Source organism: Platalea leucorodia (genome assembly GCF_965183815.1).
Source record: "Platalea leucorodia genome assembly, chromosome: 18".
Classification (NCBI taxonomy): domain Eukaryota; kingdom Metazoa; phylum Chordata; class Aves; order Pelecaniformes; family Threskiornithidae; genus Platalea; species Platalea leucorodia.
Window position 1 is genome coordinate 5,101,599 of NC_138840.1, and position 12,708 is coordinate 5,114,306.

The 12,708-nt window shown below is 59.8% G+C and overlaps 3 protein-coding genes across 6 annotated transcripts; 2 read left to right on the forward strand and 1 right to left on the reverse strand.

Annotated features, from left to right (window-relative positions):
* Window positions 1-693: 693 nt before the first annotated feature.
* On the forward strand, window positions 694-2,115 carry LOC309598798 (ras-related protein Rab-42-like; the record flags this gene model as incomplete). The annotated part of the gene is made up of 2 exons (XM_082329742.1): window positions 694-944; window positions 1,701-2,115. The coding sequence occupies 2 exons, from the start codon at window positions 694-696 to the stop codon at window positions 2,113-2,115; spliced, it is 666 nt and encodes a 221-aa protein (XP_082185868.1).
* A 552-nt stretch (window positions 2,116-2,667) lies between these two features.
* LOC309598611 (ras-related protein Rab-39A-like) lies at window positions 2,668-3,992 on the forward strand (the record flags this gene model as incomplete). Its single annotated transcript, XM_082329351.1, has 2 exons — window positions 2,668-2,882; window positions 3,560-3,992. 2 exons carry the CDS (start codon window positions 2,668-2,670, stop codon window positions 3,990-3,992), a joined length of 648 nt encoding a protein of 215 aa, XP_082185477.1.
* A 1,252-nt stretch (window positions 3,993-5,244) lies between these two features.
* Window positions 5,245-12,705, reverse strand: TAF12 (TATA-box binding protein associated factor 12). 4 transcript variants are annotated; one of them, XM_082329444.1, is made up of 7 exons: window positions 12,623-12,705; window positions 9,065-9,316; window positions 8,558-8,647; window positions 7,805-7,882; window positions 7,388-7,502; window positions 6,858-6,946; window positions 5,245-5,696 (listed from the first exon to the last, which is right to left on the reverse strand). In XM_082329444.1, exons 2-7 carry the CDS (start codon window positions 9,230-9,232, stop codon window positions 5,661-5,663), a joined length of 576 nt encoding a protein of 191 aa, XP_082185570.1. In that variant the 5' UTR covers window positions 9,233-9,316; window positions 12,623-12,705; the 3' UTR covers window positions 5,245-5,660. The 4 variants fall into 4 exon arrangements, with proteins under 4 accessions (XP_082185570.1, XP_082185572.1, XP_082185573.1 ...); XM_082329446.1 differs by lacking the exon at window positions 8,558-8,647; XM_082329447.1 differs by lacking the exons at window positions 8,558-8,647; window positions 12,623-12,705 and adding an exon at window positions 11,178-12,394.
* Window positions 12,706-12,708: the final 3 nt, after the last annotated feature.

Here is a 12,708-nt window from a genome sequence, read left to right on the forward strand (position 1 = left end):
TTCCCTTCCTCCAGACAGGGAGCTGGTGCAGCGCCCGGGAAGCTGCCTGGGAAGGCGCGGAGGTGCCTGGGATGGCTCCTGCCTAGGGAAAGGCGGCGGCGTCTTGCAACAGCCAGCATCCCCTGGTGCAGCCCCGGTGACTCAGTCACCCGTTTTCTCACGTGGAGAACAAATCGGGGCTGGAAGCAGCCGCGGGGCCGTTGGGGCCGGCCTGTGGCTCCCGTCCGAGGGAGGGCTGGGCCATGGCAAAGTCCCCGCGCCGCTGGGGGTGACCCGGCTGTTTGCGGAGCGCACCTTTGTCCGGGGGCCGCGGGGTCGGTGCCTCTGACCCCTCTCCCCGTGGGGACTGGAGAGCCCCTTCCCCACGGAGCTCGTCCCTCCCAGTTCTCCCAAGATTTTGGCTTCCTCGGGGGCACCAGCCCCTCTGCGGCACCCAGGGCCCGGCTCTCCCCGTCGCTGTCACCAAAACCACGCAGCGGGACAGAGCTGGCATGTGACAACGCCGAACACGGCGTCCCGGGGACGGGAGGACGAGGAGGGAGCTGGCAGCTTCTCCCTCCTTCCCGGGACGGTTTGTTTGTCCGCCTGGGTGGCTGCGGGGTGGGAACAAGGGTGGGGACCTGGCCCCGGCCCCGCCAGCACAGCAAAGCCCGCCCGGGTCAGGATCTGGCCTCACCGGGCACCGCCGCCGGCATGGGGACGGTGACGGGGCCCCCCCAGGACCCCGGCCCCGGGGGACACTACCAGTTCCGCGTCATCGTGCTGGGGGACGCGGCCGTGGGGAAGTCGTCGCTGCTGCGCTGCTTCGCCGAGGCTCCGGGCGAGGGGGCGGCCGCCCCCTGCCCCACCGTCGGCGTGGAGTTTTACAGCCGCACCATCCCGCTGCCCAACGCCAGCAAGGCCAAGCTGCAGCTCTGGGACACGGCCGGCCAGGAGAGGTTCAGGTGAGGGGGGGACGGGGATGGGGACACAGCCCCCATGCGGGACCCCAGCACCCAGCTGACTCAGCCCCCCCACCCCGGGGTGGGTGTAAAGTCCCCGGCCGGGCGTGCGGGGACGGGCAGCGACGGCTCGCTGGGACGGTGACGCTTTAGGGGCCGCTGCAACCTTGTGCTGAGCTTGCAGCAAAGCCGGAGCTGGTTTTGGGGGGCAGCCAAGGGGGCAGGGCTGGGTGCTGGTCCTGGGCTGCCGGTCCTGGGGCGCGGGTGGGCTGGGGCCGGGTGATTTATTTCCCTCCTGATTGCATCAGCCAGGAGCTCCTGGGAGCGTGAAAAAGGCTCGAATGGGGTGCGACGGGCTGAAGAGCCCGGTGCCGCGGCTGGAGCGAGGGGTCTGGCGCTGCCCCCATCCCTGGGAGCCTTTTGGGGGCCCCAGGGTTGGTCTGGGGGTGCCCCGTTTCTGCCCAGAGCTCAGCCCCATCAGCACCCACCCCCGGGTGCTGCCCCATCCCCGCTGCACCCCGGGCTGTGGGGGGGATGGAGGGACCCCCGAGCCCCTGCAAAACCCCGCAGGTCTCCTCTGGAGCCCCCCAGTCTTGGGAGGGGAGATGTCAAACAGAAAATTGGGGTGCAGATGGTCCAGGCAGGTCTCCCCTTCCTGCTCCCGAGGTCCCAGCTGGGACCCAAAAATCCCCCCCGGGGAAGCGGCTGCAGGGTCTGGCGGGTGCTGGGGTGCCCCCCGAACCCCCCCGGTGTGCCCAGGTCCATCACCAGGTCCTTCTACCGGAGCGCGGCGGGGGTGCTGCTGGTGTTCGACCTCACCAACCGGGCGTCCTTCGAGCACGTCCCCGAGTGGTACCGCGAAGCCGCCGGGGACCGGCCCCCCGCCTTCGTCCTGGTGGGACACAAGTGCGACCTGGCGGCCGAGCGAGCCGTGTCGGCGGAGGAGGCCGGGCACCTGGCCGCCACCCTGGGCATGGCCTTCGTGGAGACCTCGGCCCGCAGCAACCTCAACGTGGAGCTGGCCTTCCAGACGCTGGCGGGGGGCATCCAGCGGGCGCTGGGGCAGGGGGCCCTCGCCCCTCACCGGGGCTGCGGCGGCGTCAGGCTCATCCCCAGCCAGAGCCGCCGCCGGCCCCCGGCGCGGGGGGAGCCCCGGGAGCGCTGCCAGTGCTGACGGGGGGACGCGGGACCCCCCACCCACGGGGACGTTTCTCTGCCCTGCAGCCCCCTGCCCTTGGGCGATGCACGGGGCTGCGTCCCCACCCTGGCTCGGGTTCATTTCAAGCCTTAATTTGGGGGCTCTGAAAAAATACTACTCCCCTGCAGGAGTGTTTTTAATAAACCTGAGGCTTTTCTGCACTAAATAAAGGCTGCACCGAGCGCCGGACCCCTGGCAGGGACACGCCGGTGTGCTCAACCCGTGACATGGGGGATGCTCTGCTTTGGGGGGGTTACTGGGGGAGTTGGCCACATCTGCACGTGGCCCTGTCGCTTGCCGGGCCTGGTGTCCCAGGGCCACCCCGGGGGAAATGGGACCAGGCATCCCTGGAGCGCTTCCAGCTGGATGGAGCCAAGAGAAAGGGAGCAAAGGGGCCCCCCAGCAGCCATGGCGAGGCGGGAACGCCTCTTGGGTGGAGGAGCAAAGGCGCCGGGAGCTGCCTGCCTGCCTGCCTCTACATGCGCCCGGCGCGGGGGCGGCGGGTCCCGGCAGACGGCGGAGGTGCCGATGGAGCCGCGGTGGCAGTACCAGTTCCGGGTGATCATGCTGGGGGACTCGACGGTGGGCAAGTCCTCGCTGCTGCGCCGCTACACCGAGGGCGTCTTCCTGGACGCCGTCAACCAGACGGTGGGGGTGGATTTCTACGTCCAGTTTGTGGAGCTGGAGCCGGGGCTGCGGGTGAAGCTGCAGTTCTGGGATACGGCCGGGCAGGAGCGGTTCAGGTGGGTCCGGATGGAGCTGGGGAGGTCCTGGGAGTGAGGTGTCCCCCGTGGGTTTGGGGTGCTGGTGGGATGCTGTGATCCCAGCCCCAAGGGAGGTCCTCGATACGGCTGTGTCCCCACCGGTCCCCTGGCTGGGGGGAGCCCCATGGAAGCGCGGTGCCCAGCGCCGGGCAGGCCGCAGGGGCCCGGATGAGCCAAAGCCAAGGGCGTTCCCCAGGGAAAGGAGCCCTTGGGGTTGCCTTGCAGGCCCCGGCTCCAGCTCCAAAGGGGGTACGGAGCCCCCCCAAGCGCCCCCCTGCCCCAGCAGCTGCAGAGGCCTGGGGGAAGAGGCTGGGAGCCCGCTGGGCAAAGCGGCTTCCTCAGCTCAGCTGCCAGGAGCCTTCACAGCTCCCTGCCGGGGCTGCCTGCCGCTGGCCGGGCTGGCTGCTGGGGACGGGGCAGCTCGGGGGATGTGGCTGCAGGGGACAGATGAGCTTTGGTGGCCGTGCAGGGACAGAGCTGCCTGGACCACTTTGATACAGCAAAAGGACCGATTCTCCTTACAGCAGCTTGGGAGCAACATGGTGGTAGCAGGGGGCAGGACACGGCTGGGGCTGCTCTGCAGGCAGGGGAGACGCTGCCCACGGCGGCACGGGGAGCCCCGGGGGCTGCTCACCCCGGTTCTCTTGGCGCCCCAGGTCCGTGACTCGCTCCTACTACCGCAACTCGGCCGGGGGGATGCTGCTCTTCGACCTCACCAACCGCGCGTCCTTCGAGAGCGTCCGGCAGTGGCACCGGGAGGTGATGGACACGGTCCAGCCATTCCGCATCGTCTTCTTGCTGGTGGGGCACAAGAGCGACCTGGCGGGGCAGCGGCGGGTGGGCAGGAAGGAGGCGGAGAAGCTGGCGGCCTCGCTGGGGGTGCAGTACGTCGAGACCTCGGCCAAGGACGCCAGCAACGTGGTCCAGGCTTTCCAGATGCTGACGCTGGCCATCTACCAGGCACTGCAAACGGGGCGGCTGGCTGCCACCGAGGCGTGGGACGGGGTGAAGAGCAGCGTCCCACTGCCAGCGCCGCTCAAGGCTCGGGCACCGGAGAAGGAAGAGAAGCGGAAAAGATGCTCGTGCTAGAGCTGGGGACGCTGGCAGCCTGCCCCGGCGGGGCTGGGAGACGCCGGGCTCTGCCCGCCGCGGTGCGGAGGAGGTGAGGCAGAGCAGGGGTGCAGGCAGGAGCCACAAGCGACCGCGAGGGCGCATTAAACACCCCCTGCTCACCTCTGCCTGCCCGTCTCTTCCTGGGGAAGGGAAGCGGCCAGCGCCGAGCTGCCCATGGGGAGGGCGAAGTCCCCAGGCAGGACCAGGACGGGGCAGCGCTCTGCGGAGGCGGGTGTCACCCCCGTTCCTCCATTCTCTCCCCAACCCCTTTCTACCAGGCTGCCCCCATCCCGCAGAGCGGAGCCGCCGCTCCCCCGGCACCCCAGCTCCCACGTCGGACCAGGGCTGACCCAAAACCCCTTTCGCTACCCGGCCCGTTCACTCAGAGCTGGCCTCCGCCAGCTCGGGGGGGGCAAAGCGGCCTGGTTGGAAGAGGAGCAGCTCCTCCCGGGTACCCCGAGCTGGAGCAGCCGCTGAACCACTCCACGTCCCCGGGGCAGCAGCCGAGCACGGCTGGGGTGCGGGAACAGCTTCCCTGCGCCCCGAGCGCCCGTCAGACCGGCCTCGCCTGGGAGGCTGCGGGCGTTTATCGCGCTCCCCGGGCTCCTCAGCCGGTCCCTACGTGAGAGGAGGCGAGAGCCCGTACCGGTTTCTGAATTACTGCAGCAAAGGCGGTTTCCCCTGCAGGTACCGGCAGCCCGAGGGCCCCCGCAGCGAGCTGGGCAGGGGGGACGGGCCCCGCTCCTGCCCGCGGGTGCGCAGGAGTCCCCCCGCCAGGCAGGGGAGTTTGCAGAGCTGCCGGCTCCTCCGCCACAGCAAACGGCGCCTGCGGCTTCCCTGATGAAGACTGAGCAGAGCAGGCAGGAACAGGCAGGGGGACGCGGCCTTTCTTTATGTCCCGGGCAAGGAGAGAACCGGGATCGCCTCGATTTCCCGTCCTCAGCCACCGTGCCCCACTCCTAACGGTCCAAACAGCCAAGCAACGGGCAAACGACTCGCTCTGGGCTGGACGTAAAGAGGGGAGCGCCCGCCGAGCCCTGTCAGCATGGCAGAGGCCACCCAAATCCTTCCCCTCACCGCAAAGCCCAGGGCAGGAGATCTCTTACCAGAACAGCACCGCACACAGAAACCAGGCAGCGCGGAGGCCGCCCGTTTCACCGGCAGTCCCTCTGCGTGCTGTTTGAAGAGCACAAGACTGTGCCGTGGTTTTAGATTAATAATTTCTTTATTCATGTAAAACAAACGCAAGTATTTATATAAACACTGACATTACAAAGTACTGGAGCAGGTAGGGGCAGGAAGGAGGAAACAAAAACCTCTACAGATGCTTCTAATACTGTCCCACGCAAGATCAAATGCTCTGTCCCTCGGATAACCACTTATACGATAAACCACTTTCAAGTCACAAATAAAAGTCTTCGTTTTGAGATACGTTGCACTCTTAGGGCCAATGAGGAAGGGGGCGTAGAATGTTTTTGGCAGATCTCCTCATAAAGTCAAGGTATTGCTGCACCATTAATAAAAAATATATGCTTCTCTGTAAAGCATTAAAAAAAATATCCCATGGATGGCATCGTGTAGGCTTCAGCGGAGAGGCAGATATCCCAAAATGCACTGGCGTCTTCTCCCGGCTCTTCCCAGGGGCTATTTCTTGGTGGTTTTGCGAATCAGTGCCATTCTCTGTAACAAGAAAGAGAAAAACACGGGAGGGCGAGCGTCTCAGACAAGGTGACTGCAAAACAACCCGTGGCTGTGCAGGAACAAGGTATCTCGGGTTCTCTCAGGACTCTGCCTGACTTGTTTCCACACAGGTCTTTCGAGTCCATTTGAATCTTAATGTGGTCCCAAGCTGGAGCCAGAGGAAAAGAAAGCGTCTGTGCTCCTCTCCTCGACGCCCGGGGGTGGCAAGTAAAGCGCCGGCGGTAGTGAGGGGCAAGGGGATGAAAGAGCACACGGGGCCAAACCCCACCCCGAGGCCTCCTCTCTCTGCCCAGCAGTTGCTGCGGGAGCTTCAGGAGGGGAGGTGCGGTATCATCCACGAACTCCGATGGCTCCTGCGGGGCAGTTCCTTCCCCGCCTCTGACCGTACGCTTAAAAAGCGCTGGCCCCATTCAGTTAAAGCAAAATTAAGAGGGGAAAAACCCAGAGCTGCTCAGCTCCAACCTACCGCTGAAACCCCAGGGCAGCAGCGCGCTCTCTGCTACACCTCCCCAGGCCTTTGGGCTTTTTGCAGCTGTTTAAATTCTTACGGTGGCGAGCGGCCCAGCGGCCCGACCCGTGCACAGGCACGGGAGGTGCCGTACGCTGCTCACAGCACACCCGAGCGCAGCAGGGGGCTGCAGACGTAAAACGGCCCCAGGAACTCGAGCCGCAGCCTGCCAGGGAGCCCCGCGGTTCACCTGGAACACCCAGACTGCGCTTCGAGGGGCTACGCCAGCATTTAACCCCCCATGCCTGGGTATGGATTTTCTACTGGACCAGAGGAGTTAGCAGTGTCTTTTCAGTCCTTTCTGCGCAAAGACGGAGCACACGATCTGCAAGGGGGCAGCTGACAGGTTACTGTCTGCAGCTCTCAGCTGGTTTTTATCCCTTCCAAGCTGGGTTGCCCTCTAGACAGCGAGTGCTGCTGCTTCTCTTAGGGCACAGCCAGCATTGCACCGCTGCAGAGGAGCCAGAGCAACCCCAATCCTCTCTGCACAAACAGGTGAGGAGACTCTGGAAGTTATTTCAAGTCCAAACTACTTGGTAGCTACAAAGCCAGGTCGTGCCAGGAGTCCAAGACCACCCTCCCCGTATCAGGCTTCTACCATGCGATTCTCGGTGTTCCTGAGGGCTCCTTACCTGTTTGTGAGCTTCTGTAGTGCAGGCTTTTTTGTAGGGCCTGATTTCTTCAGAACCAAAGCCCGGGATCCACATGTTCCACTGACGTTCTGGAAGAGAGAGCGCAGGTCAGCACGCTCTACCCCAAGCGCCCACCGCCAAGAGTGGCCTCGTCATCACAAACATACCGGCAGCACGCCCGCCTGGAGCTGGTGCTAGAGACGTGCCGGTGATCCGCACACCAGCTATAAAAGCTTCACAAAAGCAGAGTAGCGGAGGGCTGCACAGCATTAAACATGGTAAAGACGCAGTCCCTGTGCTAGGGACCTTCCAACACAGGCTGATGGACAGCTACAAACTGCACAACTGCAAAATTTGGAGAGGGGATGGTTAGGGGCAGACACCCCGTTCATCCCCCGATTATTAAGGCATTATTAAGTAGCAACGAATCTGTAGCTATTCACGGGTTTCCACCCCAACACCGTGGCCGTGCCCTGACTGCAGGGCGTGCGCCCAGCTCTCACCTGAGGGGGGAAAAAAAAATCACTCACCAAGATGTAACTGGACGTCTTTCACTTCCAGGGTGTTTGACTTGCGATGCCGTGCAAGCTGGCAGGCAGCCGTCACCACGCTCTCTATGAAATCATCGGCGATCTGCAACAGCATCTGTGGCAGAACAAGGACAACAACCAGTCTTATCGGTACTGAGCAGCTGAAATAATGCAGAAAGCATGAAAATGAACCCGCAGAAGCTAGTATTTCAAAGGCGTTTGCTGTAATTGCTGTTTTAAAACCCTTCTGGACACCGGGATGCAGAAACAGACAGGGATGGCTGAAGGTTGCCGCGAACATGAGAATACGTCGGTGTTATGTGAACCAACCCTCCCTGCCTTGGACAAAGGGCCACCGGTCCGTGAAAAATCCCAGATTAGCTCTCCCTGCAGCCCCTGCCACGGGTTGGTACCTACTTCCTCCACATCTTCATCCAGCTGCTCGTTCGGATCCACCTCACGCACCAGGTCCTGCAATTTCTTCTTGGTTAAAACCTGAGCGTGTGGGAGAAGAGGAACGATTTACTGCCCTACTTTAGCAGAGCAGCTGCCCACCCGGCACAGCCGCAGCCTCCCCCGCTACCCCCGAGGCCCAAGTCACACGTGTTGACACAGCGTATCAGTTCAGGAATGGCAGAGATAAGAAATATCAGGTGTTAAGGAGACATTTTCAAGCACCAGTGGTTGCTCTGAACAAAAAGTGGAATGCAGCAGGCCAGGATAAATAAGTCCCCTGCACTAAACTGGCACTAAAATGCCACTGGCTGAAGCAAGGCTGCTGGCAAGAGGGGACAAAGGCAAAACTACAAGTCTTAAGAGGCAGACAGCAAGTGCAAGCAACGTTATCAGTGACTAAATTTGTGCTCAGGGCACAAAGGAAGTATTCCCATGGCTCTAGCGCTTATCAGCTTTAGTGTTTCAAATGGAAAACCGAGAGATACGCGAGTGCTGGGTTATTCTAGGGCAGAAGGCAGCACCCTCTCAGCCCAAACATGGCAGGAAGCAAAAATTTTACAGCTGCTGAACAACAGCAGGACAACAACAGCAGTCTTAGAGGATCTGGATGACAGTTATCACCACTGATCTGTCAGCCTGGTCAGATGAACCAGACACACGTGGGAAATTCTGGCCCTTCCTGGTTCACTTCCACCACGGGTGGAACTGCCGTGCCTGTGTTTGTGCCAGGGGACCAGTACGCTTCCCAGAGAGGTCACAGCAGCAGTGAAGCCCACAGAGGTTCGGGGTGCGCTCCTGGAGCACCTGCTGGGCAGCAGCATATTTTATGCCCGCCAAAGACTCCACACCACAACAAGCAAACACGCAAGTCAGCAGCTCCTGGCAGCGATGCTGCCTCTCACACCACCCCGGTAAGACAGAGGCTACAAACCTGCACTTTTATTTCTCCCATCTAAACCACATTTAAAAAGAATTTCCCAATCACACCCCCAATATACATTTTCCTGAGACTGAAAAAAACCTCTACACCTACAGCGTCCATACCCCATCTAGCCTGAAAGTGCCTGGGAGGGAAGAAATACATGAAAACGTTTGCTACCTCAGTAACTGATACTTTAATAGGCATTAAGTTTTTGCCAGTAGTTTAAGGAAGGAGAGGAATTAAGCCACAGGCAGGTCTGAGCATCTCCCCCGTTGTCCTGAAGTTGGGGATGAAATTACCTGGTTGCTTTCAGGACTGAGCCGTCCACCTCCGCTCGGCGTCCCCGGCATCTTTGCCACGGTGGTGCTGTTGGCCATGGAGCTCTGTGGGGGAGTGCTGGCTGGTTCTGGCTTTATCGAGGAGAAGTTGGAGAGGTTGATCAAGGTAGAAGGGCCAAACTGGTTCATAATCTGTTGGGCTTTAGCTTTTAGATCATAAAGCTTATCTAAGTCCTGCTTCTTCTTGGGGTTGTGGGGACCCAAGCCAATCAACTGGAAAAGGAAACGAAAGCCACAGTTAGCAAACAGAGAAGGAATTCAACAGGGAGATCACGTCTTTGTCCAGAGTAAACTGCAGTGTCCTGATGGGGCCCAGAGGTTACAGAAGATCGGGTCTCTCTGGACGCAGCAGGAAGGGAGGAACAATGATTAGAAGAAGAGAAAACATTCCCTGGTATATGGAATATGAAGTTTGCCACGAGAAGCATAGCGGCTGCACGCAGCACACTGCCAAGAGGCGGCAGCTCCGCAGCGGCACTGACCCGTCTGCTCGTTCCTTGGGCTGAATCCCACCCGCGCACCCACCCCTCGCCCTCCGGTCAGGGCCTTTCTGAACACATTTCACTTGGACCACAAACAGCTTCGAGGAAGAGACCATGCAAAGAAGATTTAACTAACGGACACGGCTTGCTCCCGCGGCAGCAATGCAGGGGAACGGCAGGCGCAGCGTTTTCAGTGTTTATCTCCACACTCCGTGGGCCTGAGAAGACGACAGGGTTCAGGCTCCCCTGGGTGGCTGCCACAGAGTGGAGATCTCGTTTTCAGCAACACCACGCTTCGAGCCTGACCCGCAGCAATCCCTCGATGCGGGCTTGACAACGTAGGGTTCGGTTTTGGTTCTGAGAGCACAAGTCTGGGTGCTCGGAGGTGACAGAGAAACACAGGCGCGCACCCACACCTTCAATTTGTTCTTCCCACACCAGGCAACTGACAGCCACAGTAAACGAAGTCAGATTTACTGAGCTGTTAACAGTGAACCAGAAGTGGGTTGCGGTAGCTTAACTGGTTACTCGGATCTTCCAGGTTCACCCTTCGGTGCCTGAAGTTATTCAGGTATTGGCCGCTGAGCTAACACACAGGCTGACTGGCAACCACTACATTTCATGGCTGTAAGGCTCCGAAATCCAGGCTCAGTGAAGCTGTGCTCTGTCCCCACTGCTCTGTGAAAGGAAACTCGTCCAAACCCTGGGCCTTCCACGCCCACAAGAGGTGTGTTCAGCAGCGACAGGCCTGTCACGTGAAACGAGCATTTAATGAAGAGTTTGATGCAAAAGCCCCTCGCGCAGTGTCTGCAGCAGTGGCTGGACCCAGAGATGGGCGAGAAGCAGCTGCTGAGAGTGGACGCCTTTTCTGAAAAGCCCATGCATTTCAGGGTGAACTTAGTTACGAGAGAAGAAGGGAATTTGTTTAAACAGCTTTATAGCACGTTCGCATACAAAGTGATGAACAGAGCATCTGCTACCTGAGCTACAAACAGACATTTTCCCCTCATCAGGGCAAGCTTTGTTAGTTTGGATTAATTCATACCAAAACACAAACCAGAAGTCACACAGGAGTACTCAGAAGCGGCTGCTTTAGTGCTTCATTCCAAGGCACATTCATGCACTGCCGCACCTACAGACACGGAGCCCTTTTAGGAGAATTTATATCCAAGACACATTTCTGTAGCACCCTCAGCAAATTCCTAGCTCAATTTTAACTAATTAACAATGGAAAACCATTACATTCGCACCATAAAGCCCCTCAGATGGCGTTTCTGGACGAGGAGCTTAGCACAAGATCAGAGGGACTTCAATGTGCTAGTCTTGGTTTTAGCTTAGGCTGATCTCAGGCTGCTCACCCCCATGCCTCAGTTTACAAATCCACAAAGCAGAAATTCTTACCCACCATGCAGGGTAGAAAGCGCCGAGATCCTTGGGCAGAATGCACTTTATTAGCATAAAGTCATTTTGTTCATTTATTTGCGGATCTTATCGCACCCTTTGCGTGCTGTTAAGATCACCAAACACAAAACTAACAGGATGCGCAGATTCCCAGGACAAATCCCGCATGCCAGCCCCGACGCTTTACTTACAGCTATCTGAGTGTCTAGATCTTTAATTACATCAGCAACCGCTGTGGGGCCAGCGAACGGAGAGGCCATTTTCCAAAGCCTTCCCAGTACCTCAGCAGTCAGCGTTAACCTACTCTGGCTTCCTCCTCTCTTCCATACAACTCTCATTCCTACAGGAACACCAGATATTTTTCGTATCACCCATTCTATCGTAAGATCACGAGAGGAAACAGTTTCACGCAAGAGAGCATGCGTTCTCCTTACTACAGTGTGAGAGGGTTTATCTATCAGAAGATATCGCACAAGCGTGAGCAGTACATGAGCAGATGCTGCTGCAGAGGCCAAGGCATCTCCCAGGACCCTGAAGCGGGAGCAGAAATTTGGCCAAATTTCATTTTCCTGTCAGAAGACAAAGTATCTTGGTATCTGCCATCAGCAGCAACGTGCAGATGAGCCCAGACCTCTGCAACGGCAGCTTCCCTCCGTGGCAGGAATAGGTCTGGTGGCCGCAGTTAGCGCCACCGACCCGCTGTAACTCATTAGCGCTGACAGCACAGGGTTACAGCTGTAATTAAAGCCTGCGTTAATGCCAAAGAAACCTTCAGTGCATTCCCTGGAGTGGTCAGGGGGTTCCCACTTCCACATAATGATTTTCACGAAAATACGTAAATAGTTTTGCAAAGGAGCGTCCGGTCTGGGTGTCTCTTTATTAATAGAGAAAACTGAGAAAGTTCTTGGGTTTTGCTTTAGTTATAAATGTGAGACACAGTCCTCCCTCACGCTGCTGGAGGACCCCTTGAGGAAGCATCTGTTACAAGCACTTACCCATTAGGCGCACTAGCTAAAAGGGAATGAATAAGAAAGTCCTTTTTTTCTCCCAAAATACATTTGTTAGATACTGAAGGGGAACTCAAACCTCCCTCCTGCTCGACGCAGAGCCTCCAGCTTCGCCTGTTACCCCTAAAGCACCGACACCGGCATCTGGGGAGGGCACGGCTCCACGTCCGCCGCTCAGAGGGGTTTTCTTCCAGCATCTCCCCAGCCACCAGCTTAAAGAGGTCACCAGCCCCACGACTGCCCCCGGGGAACGCCATGACGGGACCGAAGGACACCTCTCCGTGCAAAACGTTTCCGCCGGCTGCCGGGGAGCCGCGACCGAAGCCGCCGGGAAGGGCCAAGGTCACCGACAGCCGCCCGGAGCCGACACCGCCCCACACCGGACCGGGCCCCGCCTGTCAGGGCTGCGGGGGCCGCCCCTGAGGCCCCGGGACCCCCCCCCCCCCCCGACCGCCAGACGGGCGGGGGTTTGACCACCGGCTGCAGGCCCGCCGCCAGGCCCGGGGAGCGGCGGGGCACGGCCTGCCGCGCCCACCCCCGGACTCCCTCCCTATTTTAGACTGTAAAAGCCGGTGTAAACCAGCCAGAACCTCCCGCCACCGGGGAAAGGCCCCCCCGCCGTCCCGTACCTCCCCATGACCCGCGGCCGGACCGAGGCACCGCCGCCGGCTGCGCTCCCTCCGCCGCGCAGCCCGAGCCCTTCCGGGGGCGCCAC